Consider the following 19,462-nt stretch of genomic DNA (forward strand, 5'->3'; position numbering starts at 1 on the left):
AGATAAATACAAGCAGATTAATGCCAAAACACTTCTTTTTCAACCACATTTGAAATAATAGTGTTTGGTATGTCAGAAAATCAAACCAGAGAAATATTTCAACGCAAATATGGGATAAAGCTCTAGTAACCTGTAGAGGGTAGTGACAGTGTGTCATTGGCACCCAGTGCTTTTTTCCTACATATAATCACTGATGTGCGTGGCCAGCAGGCATACAACAAAAAAGCAATACATGCTGTAATGTGAAAAAGGCAGATTTAGCTTCTACAATTTCTAGGAACACTCATTTTTATAATAATGTAGATTGAAGATTACTCCTGAGGTGCATTACACTATCACTCATCCAAAATAAATTGAGAAATGTAATGTTTGCTTAATGCACTTGGGGATTCAATTTTAAAGAACTTCCAAGTGAATTTCTATGAATTATCTGTCATAACAGTGTTGACTGATTCTGTCAACAGTAAAGGATCAGATTTCTAGCAAGTGTCTGTGTATCAGATTCACTTCTGGTACAATACTGAAGAGCACAATGGGTCAGAACTGTGTCCTTCGTGGCAACAGATTCTAGGAACAATGCAATCACATTTAGGAGCAGTGAGGCCAGATTTAGGTGTCCATGGTTTCCCTAAATCAACTAAGAAGAGTGCTGAGATGATACCTGATTTCCTTCAGCATTCAATCCAGTCTAAGCGTGTGATCTGTTGGTAATAACTTCATTACTGATATGACATTAAATCATAATTTTTCTTTCCTTTATTAGTAAATAAGTTGTTAACATCAGTGTTAAATCTTTATGTGAGCACACTCCTGATACCATATTCAAACAGGGAAGTTCCCAATGGAATGGTGCCCACAATTTATAAGTTGTCTTTACTGAACAGTAGAATATACTTTCATGTTGATCATATTTTTTGGGTACTGTATTTGATTTTCTGTCATACAAAAGACATAATTTCACACTATGTTGATTACATGGTAGTGTCAAAATTAGATTGATGAGAATCTTGAGTTGTTTTTAATAATACTCCTAGTCGTTAGTCATAAGTACCATCAGCTGAGGCTCTTGTGATGATCCCATCACTATAAAGCATCATTTTTCTCGTGGAGTGTTTAGGAGGTATCTAAATAATCTTGTGTATTCCACCATTAATTTTGCACAGCTTGACTATGTTCCAGTGATCTCATTGCTCAGTTTTGTTTCCTTATGTTCTTAATGAGTGGGAGACAAATATTGTTAGGTAATAAACAGCTAACTGTCATTTATAATTTTTGCTCTGCATCAGTGTTTGATTTACTTTTTCAGGATTCTAGCTGAGCTGATGAGTCCATTTTTAAACAGAACATTTCATCAACATATTGTGTGAGAAAAATGGAGCTGTCAGCTAACTAAAGCTATACCATCAATTAGCTCTTCATTTATAATTTCTGAGACTTTTATCAGAAATGTTGATTTTTTTCATTTTGCCTGTATGTAAATTTACATTTCTTTATTATTAGAGATGAGTCAGTAAAGGAATTACTTGATTATTGGTGCATAGGTCTTTCTGCGCTGAGCACGAAGTTGATCCGCAAGCCAAGCCTAGAACGTGAACTGGCTGGGCCTCACCGTGGATCACCAGCATTGGACAGTGGAGCAGGCTCTTCACGCTCTGATAGCCCAGGCCAAGGTCACCCTCACCCTCAGCTCAGCCGGCAGTACTCACCAAGTGCCTTTGCTGCTGCGGCAGCCGCAGCAGCAGCTGCAGCCGCCACTGAACCACCCCCACCAACGCCACCTATTGCAGCTGTTTCTTCAGTTCCTCCCCCTGTGCCACCTCCTCGATGCAGTTCAACCCCACCCCCTGTACCTCCACCCCCTCCTCACCATGTGCAGCAGCTCTTGAAGCGCATGTCACCAGCTCCTGTGCCTGTTGTACCATCACGCCCACCTCCACAGCCACCTTGTCAGGTGTCAGTGTCTGTGCCTGTTGTCACACCTTCTGCACCATCAGCTACGAGGGGTACGAGTCCTACTTTAGTAACACCTTCAAGGCAGCAGCCAATGGTTGTTCAAAATGGTCCACAGGTAAATTTGTAATCTGCATAGTTTTTATATTTATTTACCACACCATTTGATGTTCTTGAATAAGAATATCATAATCTTATCTATTGCATTTCTAACAATTTATATTTTATCTGTTGTACATTGAAAACAATTTTAAAATGTTGTGTATGATTTAAGAAATGCCTCTGAAACAAGCAATAAACATATTTTTGCTAATGTCATCCATTATACCTCTTCTTACATTCACTGGCTAAATGTGGCACTCAGATTCAGTTCTCATCAAAAATACAAAATCTTTTTGACTGGGTGGCAGAAAGTTTTTAGTCAGTAAAGATTTGAAGTTTAAAGCCTGACAGTACACCATAACTTCATTTCGTCGGAAACAATATCACACTGCAATGTGAACCACTCTCCTTTTTTGCATCAACAGCCAGTGTCTTAATCATGTCACGCAAAGTTTATGCTTTTAATGTCTTTATTCTGAATCCTTCTGTAGAGTAACTCATTACTGCTCTTGAGGCTTATGTTCTTAATCTTTGCTTGTCATTATGGTGAGTGTTGTGACTTTTTGGTGTAGTAAACTTGATATACTGTTTGTAATACATTTTTAGTACTGTAGAGGTTAGAGGTGCATGACCTCAGTGATGGGTGGGGGAGCTGGGCTGGTACTGGCCAGGAAGGTGTTCTACTCTCCTCCTTAGGCGTGTTAGCAGCAGTGTGGTGTAGGTACCTGGTAATTTGTCTGACATCCAGTGATAAAAACAGTATTTTCTATATTCGTTTATTTGGTGTCTGAATACATCATTCGAGGTTGTACTAGGTTGCGTCAGCACAGCCCAAGGCGCAGGCTGGTCTCAATTGGTGAAGCACATTGAGACCAGCGAGTAATCAGCATGCTTCGTTGCCCCTGTGCGACAGGCAGCAGCTAAGACGAGGATACATGGTCATCACTCCAGTGGACTGGCACTGAGTCAGGTCTTGAGGCAGGGTGGTATGTGACGGTCAGAGAATACAACCATCCCTACTGATACTGATACACAGCTTGTGTTGTTGCAGGATATTGCTGTGTGCAGAGCCAAACTGTGGGCACCTTGTGGACAATGGCGGCTCACAGAGGTGGTGTGTGCCCACATGTGATTGTGGGTGGGCTTCAAAGTGACCCATGCACGAACCACAGAACCTTCGGCTCTGTGGTGCCCAAGGTTGACAGCCTACAGTGGATGAAAGTTATCCAGCATGTGACACACAGGCTGGAAGGCTCCAAATCAGTAGCATTCACACTTAGGCAGAGACAGCAAGCTCACAGCTATTGAAGGCAGCATCTGTGATTTGAGGTTTGACCAGCATAAACTACACCTCATAGCAGGCTGCATGTGGTGATTGATATTGTTTGTGTAAAATGGGCAGTATTTATGTGAACTCAGTCTGCCACCATTTCTGTAATGGCAGTACCATCCCACCAACAGAACTGCTGCTTGAGACATACTCATTGGGCAATCATGACATCACTTCCTTGGTGACCCAATCCTTCAACTTTGTTAACTGTACTGCAGCTTGTCTTAAGTAGACTCAGTCTGCACAAAGAAGGATCAAGACTATACTGACACCTGAAACCAAGACACATCACCACAACTCTGTTGTGCTGGCTACTACAGTACTGCTGCACATGCAGGATCATCTGCTCTGCTATAATGCATCCTCTCTGAGTTTGTATTAGCCCACTGATCTTTCCTTACCTGTTGGCCATGGATATTACTACATTGAACCACCACATGACATATATAGAGAGCAAACTAAAAACAAAATTGAAAACTCTTTCCTATTAACAAACTCTGTAACAATTCAACTTAAACAGGAAATGGTCCTGTGTGATTGATCTCTCATGCTTGGCACTACTTCCTGTTTATCCAGTGGTTTTTTAACTTACTGTTTGGTGCATCCATTGGTATCTTGACTTTATAACAAAAGTTTACCTTACATTTTTCCAGGAAATGTATCCCTAAATGTACAGGGTGATTCAAAAAGAATACCACAACTTTAAAAATGTGTATTTAATGAAAGAAACATAATATTACCTTCTGTTATACATCATTACAAAGAGTATTTAAAAAGGTTTTTTTTTCACTCAAAAACAAGTTCAGAGATGTTCAATATGGCCCCCTCCAGACACACGAGCAATATCAACCCAATACTCCAACTCGTTCCACACTCTCTGTAGCATATCAGGCGTAACAGTTTGGATAGCTGCTGTTATTTCTCGTTTCAAATCATCAATGGTGGCTGGGAGAGGTGGCCGAAACGCCATATCCGTAACATACCCCCATAAGAAAAAATCGCAGGGGGTAAGATCAGGGCTTCTTGGAGGCCAGTGATGACGTGCTCTGTCACGGGCTGCCTGGCGGCCGATCCATCGCCTCGGGTAGTTGACGTTCAGGTAGTTACGGACAGATAAGTGCCAATGTGGTGGCGCTCCATCCTGCTGAAATATGAATTGTTGTGCTTCTTGTTCGAGCTGAGGGAACAGCCAATTCTCTAACATCTCCAGATACTGTAGTCCAGTTACAGTAGCACCTTTGAAGAAAAAGGGACCAAAAACTTTATTGGCTGAAATGGCGAACAAATGTACAACTAAATGAAACTTTATAGCTTCCTTAATTCGCTGACAGATAGTGCTTAGCTCTGCCTTTTGTCGTTGCAGAGTTTTAAATTCCTAAAGTTGTGGTATTCTTTTTGAATCACCCTGTATAATGACATGCAACTTGCATATGGCACTACTGGTACCCACTACGGTAGTCTCATTGATTTCCCTTACTTTAATGCTAATTACAGGTAGACTTTTTTGCAGTGCTGTGTTCTGTTGTACCGTGCACTACTGTATCACGTGCATTAAGTTGTTCGCCCGCTGTTTAGTTGGTTTATCCTGTGCGGAGGATGATCTTGCGACAGTATGTCATTGGCAACAGCTTCTCCCAGTTGGAACAATGCTCCACTGATTTCCACCATGCACTGCCAAAGATCACTTTTGACGTTACACTTTCTCTTAAGCTCAGTAAACAAAATATTGCAAATGTCGTCAATTTTATGAACCTCCCCATCTGCAGGTGACCACTTATGGAGGGATTCAGTGTGGTCAACCCAGTCACTAGTACATCTATATCACATCTGTATACATACTATGCTAGCCATTGTACGCTAAATGGCAGAAGGTACGCTGTACCACTTCTAGTCATTTCTTGTCCTGTTCCATTTGCAAATAGGGTGAGGGATAAACAACCATCTTTATTCCTCGGTATGAACTCTAAATTCTAGTACCTTGTCTTTGTGGACCCTATGTGAAATATGTGTTGGCGGAAGTAGAATCTTTCTGCAATCAGCTTCAAATACTGGTTCTCTAAATTTTCTCAGTAGTATTCCTTGGAAAGAACATAGCTTCACATCCAGGGATTCCCATTTAGTTCCCAAAGTATCTCAATAACAGTTGGATATTGTTCGATCCTACAGGTAACAAATCTAACTGCCCACCTTTGAATTGTTTCAAAGTCTTCTTATAATCTGAACTGGTACAGATCCCAAACACTTGAGCAGCGTTCAAGAATAGGTCGTACTAGTGTCCTATATGTAGTCTGCTTTACAGATAGAAACCACATTTGCCCAAAATTCTTCCAGTAAAACGTAGTTGACCATTCACCTTCCCTACCCCAATACTCACATATTCGTTTGATTTCATATCTCTCTGGGCACCCAGATATTTAAACCACATGATTGTGTCAAGCAGAACGCTGCTAACGCTGTGTCTGAACATTATGGGTTTCTCTTTCCTATTTATTTGCATTAACTTACATTTTTCTAGATTTACAACTAGCTGCCATTTGTCACACCAAGTAGAAAGTTTGTTGAAGTCATCTGGTATGCTCCTACAGTCACAGAACTTCGACGCCTTACCATAGGCCACAGTGTCATCAGCAAAAAACTGCAGATTGCTGCCCAACCTGTCCGCCAGATCATTTATGTAGGAAATAATAGTAGTCCTGTCATATTTCCATGGGGCACTTCTCCATTGAGGACAACATACTGGGTCCTATTTCTTAAGAAGGCTTTGAGCCTCTCACTTATCTGGAAACCTATTCTGTATGCTCGTACTGTCTGAAGTGAGGCACTGTGTCAAATGCTTTCCGGAAATCTAGAAATATGGTATATGCCTGTTACCTTTCATCTCTAATTCACAGTACATGATCTAAGAAAAGGACAAGCTGAACTTCACATGAACAAGTCACTTGGGACTTTGCATTGAATGAGAGTTGTAAATGCAAGCCAAATAAGGGGCCTATGCCATAGTGTACTCCTAGTAAAACCAAATTGGGATTCCATCTGGACCTGGTGAATTATTTGTTTTGAACTCTTTCAGTTGTTTCTCCGTGCCAGGTGTGCTAACTACTATGTCGTCCACATGGGAGTCTGTTCAGTTGTCAAATGGATGGTATATTGTCCTGTGTGAACAATTTCTTAAATGTGAAATTTAAAACTTTGACTTTTGTTTTACTATTGTCAACTACTATACCAGACTGCTCAACAAATGACTGGATGGAAGCCTTAGATCCACTTATCGTTTTCATATAGGACCAGAATTTGTTTTGGTTTTTTAGCCAGATCGTTTTCTGAGGCATGACAGTGGTAATTGTTGTATGCTTTGCACATAGATCTTTTCACAGACCCGTGAATCTTTACTTATCTTTGCCTGTTATCATTTGCACATTCTCTTCTGAACCAAGAGTACAACAGGCTTTACTTCCTCAGAATTTTCTGAATTTTCTTGTTAAACCATGGTGGATCTTTTCCACCCTTAATCCACTTACTAGGCACACACTTCTCCAGACCACAATTTACAGTCTGTTTAAACTTTGCCCTAATTCCTCTATGTCTATCTGACTGGAACTAAGTGATGTCATTTCATTACCGAAGTGGGATCTAACAACTGTTTAGCTGCTCTTACTAACAGAAAGCGTCTCCTAGCCTTCTTTATTAGTTTATTAACTTTCATTATCATAGTTGCTGTAATGACGTCACGATCACTAATCCTCATCTCTATATCGCTGCTGTTGATAAAGTCTGGTCTCTTTGTAGCTACAGGGTGTAAGATGTTTCCATTTTGTATGGGCTGCTGAACTAGCTGCTCAAGTCAGTCTTCAGAAAATGCAAAAGTACTTTACAAGACTGACTGTACTCCCCTCAATGCAGTGAATCTGTTTATGTCCCAGCAGTTCATGCTTGGTAGGTTAAAGTTGCCTTCAACTAGTATCACATGGTCTTGGTACTTAGGTGGTGCTGACTGTAGACCTTCTTTGAATAACTCTAGAAGTTTCACAGTGCAATTGGGTGGCCGGTAAAAAAATCCAAGAATTAACTTGGTTCCACCTAGACCTGTTACACACAACCAAATTACTTCAGTCACACACAATTTTGACCTCAATAGAGGAAATATTTTTTGTCAGCTGCGATGAACACTCTCTCTCCTATGGCATCTAATCTGTCTTTCTGATACATATTCTATGATTCGCTAAATATCTCAGAGCTTTCTGCTTCAGGTTTCAGCCAGCTCTAGGTCTCAAGAATAATTTGAGTAAAGAACTTTCCTGGAGGAAAGTAAACTCATGGAACATTGTTACGAATACTTCAACAATTTGCCGATAAAATTTTGACAGTTCAAGTGTCTGTACTGTGTATCAACTGACGAGTGTTCATCAGAATATCTCAAACTACTGCCTAGCCTATAAAAAGCCCATGTGCACCCCACAAATACTCTGCTACCTGAGTAGGTGCTTCCTGTGTGTAGTGCACCCCTGACCTATCAAGGGGAATCCTACAGATCCCCCACCTGATAATGCGGGGCTAGATATCTGCAGCCAAGACAGTCATAGAGTCAACGAAGCCTTCGCTTCAGACCCTCTATTCGGCTCCAACCATAGGACCCTGCTCGACTTTGGGAAAAATGCTGCAAATTACGAGCTCTGTTTGCAGCCCACGCGTGGGGGCAGCAGCTTTCACCACTTCCACCAGCTGTATGTGTGAACTGGCCTCAGAACCCATGCAACTGGCATCTTTAGTGCCGACATGAGCGACAACTTGTAGATGACTGCACTCTGCGTGCTCAACAGTGGCAGCAAGGCTGTGTCCACATCTCGGATGAGGCCCCCTGGCAGACATACCGAGTGCACATTGGCTTTCTTTCCAGCCCTGAATGCTATCTTCCTAGGGGCTCCATAATGTGCCTAACATGGAGCTCCTGATTACTGTAGTTGGAATCACAAATGATGGCGGTCGAGTTTAGGCTTGTTCTGCGCGTCTATGACATTCGTTTTCCGACACCCAGTGAGCATTCAATAGTGTTCTTTGCAGTCTGCTGTGAATGTCATATCCAGTGTGAGTATTAAACATGACTGTAGTGAGTTATTTAGTGAATTTTTATTCCATTAGCTGTGAGTTGTCACTGCTGATGGTGGTGATAAGCAAAAAATTCCGCACAAGCAAACGAGAGACATAATTTGCTGTATATATGCTTTTTTCAAGTGCAAAGAACATGTACACGCTTAACGCTATTGTCACGTGCAACAGGCAACAATGCAATCTCTGCCCCTGTTTCAAACTGCCCCAACTGCCATCGTTTGTGGATTGGACTATAGCAAATCCCCGCCCACAAGTGCTTGCTTGTACCCTGCTGAAGATATGACCACACATTCATTCAGAATGCAATTAGGTGTGGCCAGATGGTCAGCTTCCACATTGCCCTCTGTCTGAAGCGATTCAAATGTGTTACCACCTGCCACTCACCCTGCTGTGAGGTTGATGTCTGACATCCTGTCATAAAACCAGTAGTCTCATGTATTCCTTATTTTGTGTCAGCATCAGTGTATGTCAGTCAAGGTGGTGCTAGGTTGTGGTCTGTGGTCCAAGGTGGAAGTAGGTCTTGATCAGTGAAGCATACTTAGATCAACAAGTGACCTCCTCTCATGGCCAGTGTTCAGTGTTGTCACTGTGCAGCAGGCAGCAGGTGAGGAAAGACTACATGGTCAGCACTTCAACCATGTAGCACTAGTCAGATCTTGATGTAGGGTGGTATGCGGCAAGCAGAGAAGTCAGCCGTGCTAACTAGTACTGATGTGCAGTTTATTGAAGGGTGAACCATACCATGCAGAGCCAAATTGTGCACCCCAGTGTGGACAGCAGTGGCTCTCAGCTGTGAAGTGTGCCCTCATGGGGCAATGGCAAGTAGTAGCAAAGTCTGCCAATACAGGCAATGGCAGCTAAAGCCCCTATCACACGGTGCACCTAAGCTGTATGCCTAGGTACCAGCGTACCAAGCGTGCATATCTGTAACTACAGACTGGTTCACATCGACGTTTTACACCATCCACACAGGATTACCTGGTGCGCATGCACATTAGATGGTAATAATGTGCAAAATGCAAATAGAACTGTCTGATCTCTTGTAAAGTTGTTCATTCTACCACACGAAACTGGAGGGAGACGGTGCGGTTTACTGGAATGTCATTCGTTTAAATTATTTCTGTGAGCTCAAGTTCCTGATTAGTAAGAAATTATTGTAATTATTTTTATCATTATTTATGTTGTAATTTTTATTCTTTTATGACGGTTACTTCTGTTCTGAATTACAGACTCAACAGTTAGTTTTATATTATGACACTTGGTTACAAAGGCGCTATAGACACACACACACACACACACACACGCGCACACACACACACACACACACACACACACACACACACACTTGCACATGGAGGACCCACTCTTTTTTGGAGCTATTCCCCTGACAGTGACAGTAAACCTTTGGATTAGAGCAGAATGATGACAAAAACGAAAAGCCAGTGCCTGGGCCAGTAAGAGTTTTACAGTCTTTGTCTGTTGGACTGGTTAAAACTGTATGGGCTTTCTCACCTTTCATTGCCAGTTTCTCTTTCTTGGTATGCTGAAATAAAGCAAGAGATTCAATAAAAACAAACATGAACTTTTGTAAGCTAAGGCATTAAAATACAAATCGAAAATCGCTGTGTAACGTTATATGTATATTACTCAGAAATAAACAATTGCAACTGCCAATGTACCTTATTATGACACAGCGTGTCAAGCGGGTCATGCCTTTCCTCGCTGTATTCCTGAATTAAGACACTTAAAGCCTCTCTGCTCCACTCCATTTCTACAATACGAAGCAATCAGTAGCAAAAATGCTTTCACAAACAGCTAATATAATAGGAAATCTACTGGCAGAAAGGTATTACCTTTTTTTTACTGCATTTATGAAAACCTATTTACTGTAAAAAAATGCGGAAAACCCCCACCATGAAAATCTGAAATTAGCCACTCGCCACCTAACAATAAGCAAACAACAAGCAAAAGGTACTGCGGTACTTCCTTCTGTGCAAGTGCAAGTTATCAGTGTCTAGTGCCCATGTGCGGATTGACGGCAGTTTAGAACTGCTCCCTATTCTGGCACGTGGATAAAGTGTCTGCTGATTTTCATAGTTTCGCCCATTCTACTGCTAGATGGCTATCGCCCTAGGCCAGTACTGTTTGAGGTGGATCATCGTGTAATACCCTCTTAAGTGGCCCATGCACGAACGTAGGTGGCTTGCAATGGATGTAAGTTAGTCAGCATGTGCCCCGCTGGCTGGAAGGCACCAGGTCAGCAGTAAATGGACTTACGACGTGGATAACTGACTTGCAGCTAGTGCAGACAGTTGGCCAATTATGACATCATTGCCTTGCTGACCCAATTCTTCTGCTGTGTCAACAGTACTGTAGTGCTGGTGTGCTGTGATGATGTCACAACTTATGTTTTCGGGAGATCTGGGTGATGACTTCCACAATTTAAGCATAGTCTGATTATGAATTCTCACACAAGAACACCCACCACTGACATTTCTAGTGCCACTATGCCGTGACATTTGTCTGCTGATGTGGTCAGGGGTCTCTTCCACTAGGCTAAGAAATGCTGTGGTGCAACAGTACCTATACAAAACTTGAACTTAATTTTTTCGGCTTCATTACCATTGTTGACTGCTAACAAAATTCATTTATATTTTGAGTTAGGGATTTAAATAGCACATTCAGGACAGAGCTACTGTTGTTGATTCTTGCTTGTTCACTGACTTCTGTTCCTCTGAGGGTAACAGATCTCTTGGATCAGCATACAAAGAGTCAGTACAGGAGTTGCCTGCCATTGGTTGCATGAGACATTATGTCTCTTAGGCATCAGAAGTTGCCATAGATCCACTTTAAAGTTTGAACAGCAACAGCCCCAGCTGTCTTAAATATATTTTGTTTCATCAAGAAACTGCAGCACATATGCAGTACAAAACTGCAATGGTGTATGGGAGAATCAGTACAAAAAGAATTCACAAATTTGTACCCACACAAAATGTGGTATCAGTACTGGATGACAAATACAGGTGTAGCCACATTTGATTGTAAGTCTTCATCTCAAATGTTGGCCAAACATAGAACCTTTGCACCGACCTTCTGCTGATATCTTCCGTGGCAATAGCTTGCGTATACACTGACAGGAAAAAAATCACAACAACAAAAGATAATTAATGTAGAGTAATGAAATTTCAGGAATACATTTGTCTAGGTAACATATTTAAGTGATTGACATTGCAAGATCACAGGTTAATGTAAGTGCAAGATAAGTCATAGCAAATGTGAAATTCTGGTACATTAATAAGTGGTGTAACCACCAGAATATTGAATGCAAGCATGCAAATGTGCATGCATTGTGTTTTAGGGCCAGTTTGTGGGTTGGAGTTACATGCCTGTTGTACTTTGTCAGTTAATACAGGGATGGTTAATGCTGTTTGCGGATGACTCTTGATCTCTCATATTTGCTTGATTGGAGACAGATCTGGTGATCAAGCAGGCCAAGGCAACACTTTGACACTTTGTGGAGCATGTTTGGATTATAATAGTGGTATGTGCGTGAGCATTATCCTGATGGGAAACACCCCCTAGAATGCTGTTCATGAAAGGCAGCACAACATGTTGAATCACCAAATTGACGTACAAATTTGCAGCCAAGGTACACAGGATAACCACAAGAGTGTTCTTGCTGTCATGAAATTGCACCCCGGACCATAACTCCAGGTGTAGGTCCAGTGTGTCTAGCATGCAGGCAACTTGGTTGCAAGCTCTCAACTAGCCTCCTCCTAACCCACACACAGCCATCACTGGCACCAAGGCAGACCTACACACTAGTCGTCCAATGAGCTCTTGCTTCACACCACTGAGATTGCAAATGGCAGTGGTTTGGGTTTAGTGGAATGCACACTATGGGGCATCTGTCGTGGGGCTGTCTTGAAAAAACCGATTTCTAACAGTTCATTGTGTCACTGTGGTGCCAACTGCTGCTCAGATTGCTGCTGCAGATGTTGCACGATGCGTCCGAGTCTCATACCAAGCACAATGGCCACTCATCTCGGTAGTGCCATGTGACCGTCTGGGACCCGATATTCTTGCAATCCACGGTGTGTTCAAAAAGTAAGGTGACTTTATATTTTTATGAAAAAATATTTATTTGCTCATCAATATTCATGCTGTCCCCTTCAAAGTAATCTGCCTCAGATACAATACACTTGTGCCAACACTTCTTCCAGTCCTCAAAGCACTTCTCATAAGCACCTTTTGGCACAGCCTTGAGTACTTCCAGTGATGCAGTTTTTATTTCCTCAGTTGTTGAAAATCTTCATCCTTTCATAGGTCACCAAATCCGGTGAATATGGCAGCTGAGGCATGATTGTGGTATTGTTTTTAGCCAAGAAATCTCTCACAAGCAACGACGAATGAGCAGGTACATTGTCGTGATGAAAAGCCATGAATTGTTTTTCTACAATTCCGGAGTTTTTTGTGTGTTGCTTGTTGCAAGCAGCGCATAACATCAAGGTAATACTCCTTATTGACCATACAACCTTGAGGCAAAAATTCATGATTCACTATGTCGTGGTAATTTAACAGCTTCGATGTTATCATCTGTTAGTCATTGACATCTTCTTGGCCATCTTGGAAGAGCTTGTACCACTTGTAAATTTTTTTTTTTACACTTAGAGCAGACTCATCGTATGCCATTGTCAACATTTCAAGTGTTTTAGAACACTTGATTCCATTTTTCACACAAAATTTGTTAAAAAATCTTTGCTTCATTTTTTATAAAAATAGAAAATTGCCGAGCACACTAAAACACGTCTGACCTTTCTATCTGTCAAAAACAAATGAAGTATGCTGTAAACTTGAAGCTTTGTACATATTTTTGGGACATGTGTACCAACACAACAAAAAATAATAATAATCGATAATCGAATGTACATTGCCGTGCAATTTGAAAAGTCACCTTACTTTTTGAACAACCCTTGTATGTTCCTGTGACTGCTGCCATCAGTCATACGCAGTGACTACAGTCCTGCCAAGTCTTTCTGCAGTATCTCAGAAAGAACATTGAGCTTCTTGTAGCTTTATTAAATGACCTCATTTAAACTCAGCGAGGCGTCTTTGTTGCCTTAAAGGTATTTTTGACTAACATGAATGCACCACACCCAATCTCAAAGGTGACTAATGCTCACAGCCTTTATTTAACGCAAACCTGATTTGCATCCTCATAGTGGTGCCACTAACACCATTCTAATGCAGCTGGTGTGAAATTTGAATAGACATCATATTTCAGATGCAGAAACACACCTGCTAACTTTCATTTGTGTTGCACAACTCCTCCTTGGTGTTGCGATTTTTTTTTTTTTTTTTCATCAGTATATGTAGCCCTTTACGTAAGCTACCCTTCACACTAAATCAAACACACCCTCAATTACAGTACTCACAGTGGCATTCTGATTGGCAACAGGTGGACTTTTTAGGATGACCTTAATTGTCATTATGCTGTTGGATCATAATCAAGAGTGCATTATCCAATGTCATATTGGACAAACTGTTTAAATGATATGCTTTATATTATGAATGATCATGGCTGTTCTGATTTGTGGAGATCTTCATAGCAACCACTTAAAACACTGACTTTATGCATTTACGTTTAATGTTCAGTAATTGTGCTGTACTTTTTTGTGTTACTATTAAATATTGATCAGTTTTTATTAATGTGCGATGATTACAACACTGAATTACAGCTTTCTTGTAGAGTATTATATTTTTAGTTTAACTCTCCTTGATTAAAACTCTAGAAAGTAGGGACCTTGGTGTAAAAATTTATACACTAGAGCAACTTGTCAGTCATTCCCATCTGTGATGATGGCCCAGTAAGGCAGTGGAATGTATTAAGAAAACATTGGATGGAGATGAAGCTTCAGAATTAAACAGTAATTGTTTTAAAAATTGAGAGTGTAGCATTTGCTTTGAAAATATATCCTTTGGAGAAAATCACACTCTTTTTTGGGTGAATGCAGGTGTCACATGACCTTCTACACACAGTTTTTCCACACCCTTTCAATGTAGATTTGAATACAACAGTTAACTATTAATGGAGCTGCCATTTTGTGATTTGAACCCATATTTGTATTTCATTTACTTTTGTGTGTGTGTGTGTGTGTGTGTTTTTTTGAACTCAGAGGCATGTACATTTTTTAGTGAAGTTCTCTCTGTTGCACTGGGTAAAACTGTATGAACTATGTACAAGTGTTCCTCTTATTTCTCCAACCTCTGGTGTTCATTTGTTTTTAAAATCTAAAATCTAGCACTTACTCATCTCATGTTAATAGCATCATCTGTGTATTTATTTTTCTTGGAAGTTTTTCTGTCTTTAATTAACACCCAGAACAAAATTTAATACAGTATTTTATAAGTTCTTTGGCCAAAGGCTGACATCAAGACATAAACGGAATTTTCATGTTTTTGCTTAGAACATATACTAAAGTGTAATGAAACGTAATCATCATGGTATTTCCTAAGGCTCTTCTCTGTATCACAGTTTACAATAAGTCTTCGGAGGCCATACTGTCCTCTGATTTGATGTTTTCTTCTGACACAACCATCACCTGCTTCAGGTGGCATGTTGCTGTTCCACTGTCCACAAGCTTTTAAAAAAATATCAAGCTCGTAAATATCAATCTATGTATTTCTGAATATACATATAGATGTATTTGGATGAATATATGGCTGTACCACCTTCTGTAAGGCCATGTAGAGTTGCCTAAGCAAAGCCTTAGTGTATAAAGAATGCCATGTGTTATTAGTAATTGTTTATTAATATTGTATTCAGTTACTAACTGAAATAAGTTTCATATTATTGTACATTATTCTTTGAGGGCGAAGACAGATTTTATGCTCGTGTTTTGGAGAGAGAACAATGTAATGAATGTTTCCATAAAAATAGTAAGCTTCAGTTACAGTATCGTACAGTCTGCTACAGTCATATTACTTACTTGCTTAAATTGTAAATTTCATTTAAAACAGCATTTATTTACATAATTTACAGGTGCAGCAGCAGTTGTCTCAGCAGATGCAGGCATTGAACCTGTATCCATCCAGTTCTACTGGAAGCAGTGGTGGACCAAGTGTTTCTGCTGCAGGCGGCAGTAGTGGTGGTAGTGGCTCCCTTTCTTCTGAACCACCACCCCCTTACCCTTTAGTACCTCCATCATCTACTGTACCCCCACCTCCACCATCATATACTGTATCAATTCAAAGTCGACAAAGCCCCACACAGTCCCAGCAGGAATACAGGAAGAGCCCATCATCAGGAATCTACTCAGGTCCAGGATCAGCTGGCTCACCTAGCCCTGTTACAGTCTCTGTTGCCAGTCCTCCACCCTCAGCTTCATCTGTCGCTCGGCCGACACCTCTGTTAGCCTGGAGTGCACGTCAAGCGAAGACGCAACCTCCTATCATCATGCAATCCGTGAAGAGCACACAGGTTCAAAAACCAGTTCTACAGACAGCCATTGCCCCAACTGCACCCCCACCTACTGCACAGCCTCCAACTCAGTCACAGCCTCCACCTCCTTCATATGCGTTGTCTTTGCAACAGAAGCAACAGCATGCAGTGGCTGCTGCTCAAAAACAAACTCCACCTCCTGTACCTGTACAACAGTCTTCTGTTGGTTCAGTCACCCCAAGCCAGGTCTCTGTACCCACAACAGATCCTCCTAGCTATGCCATCACTATGCAAGCACTTGCTGCATCAAGAGGACATCATCACCATCCGTTGCCACCTCCACCGTATGGTCCACTACCGGGTGCTGATGACGGAGTTGTAGCAAGTGGTGCTCAGGTTTCCACTGTGGAAAGTGCAGCTACGCCACGTCCTTCACCAGCAGTCCAGCAAGCTGCGGGCCATAGTCATCACCCGCCATTGCAACGCAAGTTTTCACCAGCTGTTCCTGAAGGTGTGGTTCGTGCTGACAGTCCAGGATCGGTGCAGATTAATGACTGCAGACCATCACCTCAGCCTCCACTGCCTGCCTATCCTTCTGAGAACCCCCAGCAGACACCACCACTTCCACCCACCACCTCGTCTTCTGTAGCCAATAAGAACAAGGGTTCACAAGCAAATTCACAGAATGGAGGTGAACGAAGATCTGGACCAGCACCCCCACCATATAAGATTGACCATCAGTCGCCCATACCAGAGCGTAAACATATTAGCAAAGAGAAAGAAGAAGAGCGCAGAGACTGCAAAGTGCGCAACTATTCCCCTCAAGCTTTCAAGTTCTTCATGGAACAACATGTAGAGAATGTGCTGAAATCGCACAAACAGAGGTTAGTCCGCCGTATGCAATTGGAGACAGAAATGTCCAAAATAGGTTTGAGTGCAGAAGCACAGTGCCAGATGCGTAAAATGCTCTCACAAAAAGAATCAAACTATATTCGCCTAAAACGTGCCAAGATGGACAAGTCAATGTTCACAAAAATAAAACCAATTGGTGTTGGAGCATTTGGTGAAGTGGCTTTAGTGCGTAAAATTGATACCCATCACTTGTATGCCATGAAAACTTTACGAAAAGCAGATGTTCTCAAGAGGAACCAAGTGGCTCATGTTAAAGCGGAAAGAGATATTCTTGCTGAAGCTGATAATGAGTGGGTTGTGAAACTGTATTATTCCTTCCAGGATAAGGACAATTTATATTTTGTTATGGACTACATTCCTGGAGGAGACCTAATGTCATTACTAATTAAATTGGGCATCTTTGAAGAACCTTTAGCCAGGTATGTCATTTTTTTCCTTTCTTTCTTTTTTTTCCATTTGATTTTCGTTTACAGATATTACGGGGCACTAATTCAAAAGCAGGAATTTTTGCTTGTTTAGTTTGGGCATAATTTAAGGTGTGTGTTGGTTTCTTGTATTATGGATTTTTCTGTTATCTGTCACATATAGCCCATGTGGTTATTTTTGTGGAAAGGATGGACAATTTCGTACAAAGGATTGCCTGTTTAACTTACCCTCATTTTGTCAAAGTGTTGCATGTTAATTGTATTAATGAAAGAAATATGGTGAGTCACATCAACAACTCTTACAAGGGAACCTCCCCATCGCACCCCCCTCAGATTTAGTTATAATTTGGCACAGTGGATAGGCCTCGAAAAACTGAACACAGATCAATCGAGAAAACAGGAAGAAGTAGTGTGCAACTATGAAAAAATAAGCAAAATATACAAACTGAGTAGTCCATGGGCAACATAGGCAGCATCAAGGATGATCTGAGCACAGGAACGCCGTAGTCCCGTGGTTAACGTGAGCAGCTGCGGAGCGAGAGGTCCTTGGTTCAAGTCTTCCCTCGAGTGAAAAGTTTACTTACTTTATTTTTGCAAAGTTATGATCTGTCCGTTCGTTCATTGATGTCTCTGTTCACTGTAATAAATTTAGTGTCTGTGTTTTGCGACTGCACCGCAAAACCGTGCGATTAGTAGACGAAACGACGTGCCTCTCCAATGGGAACCGAAAACATTTGATCCAGGAAAACATGTCTGATATATTCCATATGACTATTATGTGTGAGTGCCTGAACTCTGATAATTGTCTGAAAATAAAAAATTAAACTTTTCACTCGAGGGAAGACTTGAACCAATGACCTTTCGTTCCGCATCTGCTCACGCTAACCACGGGACCACGGCGCTCCTGAGCTCACATAATCCTAAATGTTGCCTATCTTGCATATGGACTACTCAGGTTGTATATGTTGCTTATTTTTTCATAGTTCCACATGACTTCTTCCTGTTTTCTTGATTGATCTGTGTTCAGTTTTTCAAGGCCAATCCACTGTGCCAACTTATAACTAAATCTGAGGAGGGTGCAATGGGGAGGTTCCCTTGTTAGTAAGTATGTGAAACTGATGATTAATGAATTGATACTGGTTGACATTGCTAAAACATGCCTAATATTACAAATGGGTGCTGGTAAATCCATAGGTCTATAAAGAAAAAATGCTATCATGGATTTGAAATTATTCAACATATTCCTCCTTGAGCTCAACACATTATGGGCATCTTTGTTCTGGCTTCTTTAACCTATCCTTAAGAGAAAAAAATGTATTGTGCAGCAAACCACTCATGTCCAACCTTTTTGGCTTCCTCAGTGTTCAGAAATTGTCTTCCTTTGAGATGTTTCTTGAAGTTTGGGAACAGATATTAGCATGAGGAGGCCAAGTCACATTAATAGGGTGGGTGTTTGAAGATTGCAAAGTGAAGGCCTGCCAATTTTTGCTGTGTGATGGCTGCCTTTGTGGTGAGGACCATTGTCTTCCCCCCCCCCCCCCCTCCCCCTCCAAAATTTGAAGATGAATTGTTGCATCAGTTTGCCAAAAAGTTCAACATATTACTTTGCCATGATGGTTTTACTGTAGTAGTAAGTAAGTAAGTAGTCGATAAGTAGGGTTCTATCTGTATCCCAAAAAATGGATCTGAGCAACTTGTTTGCCGACCTTTATATTTTGAACTTATTTGGACATGAGAACCACTGTGCGTCTATTCTTTGGACTGTTTTTGGATCATAATGTATATCTATGTCTCATCCATGGTGATGAGACAGTCCAAAAATCACACAGGATCCTAGTGAAACTGGACCAAAATAGACTGCGAAGCAACCATGCATTCATCCTTTCGGTTTGCGTTGGGACATTTGGGAACCACTCCTGCTGAGAGCTTTCTCATGTCCAAAATCTCATGAATAACATGACCCACACATCCTTGGTAGATGCCCAGTGTCTCTACAATCTTTTTAGCAGCTGTCCTCTGATCATCCAGGATCATAAAATGAACAGCATCCATGGTTTTGCCTTCCAGGATGCTCTTCATCTTCAGTGCTGAAATGCCGTTTTAAATGCAGCAACACAGTAGTTGACAGCAGAGTAGGAAGGGCAGTTACCACCCAGTGTGCCGGACATTTCACCATGAATTTGTTTGGGTGCATTT

General features: G+C 41.2%; 1 protein-coding gene across 2 annotated transcripts in view; it reads left to right on the forward strand.

The window, feature by feature from the left end:
• The window catches only part of LOC126482197 (serine/threonine-protein kinase Warts-like), a 218,459-nt gene that overhangs the window by 150,451 nt on the left and 48,546 nt on the right, over positions 1 to 19,462 (forward strand). For both annotated transcript variants that reach the window (XM_050106179.1, XM_050106186.1), the window contains exons 4-5: positions 1,542 to 2,068; positions 15,531 to 17,260. In XM_050106179.1, coding sequence (XP_049962136.1) covers positions 1,542 to 2,068; positions 15,531 to 17,260 — 2,257 coding nt within the window. The remainder of the gene's footprint in view (positions 1 to 1,541; positions 2,069 to 15,530; positions 17,261 to 19,462) is intronic.

Source organism: Schistocerca serialis, chromosome 1 (assembly GCF_023864345.2).
Source record: "Schistocerca serialis cubense isolate TAMUIC-IGC-003099 chromosome 1, iqSchSeri2.2, whole genome shotgun sequence".
NCBI lineage: Eukaryota > Metazoa > Arthropoda > Insecta > Orthoptera > Acrididae > Schistocerca > Schistocerca serialis.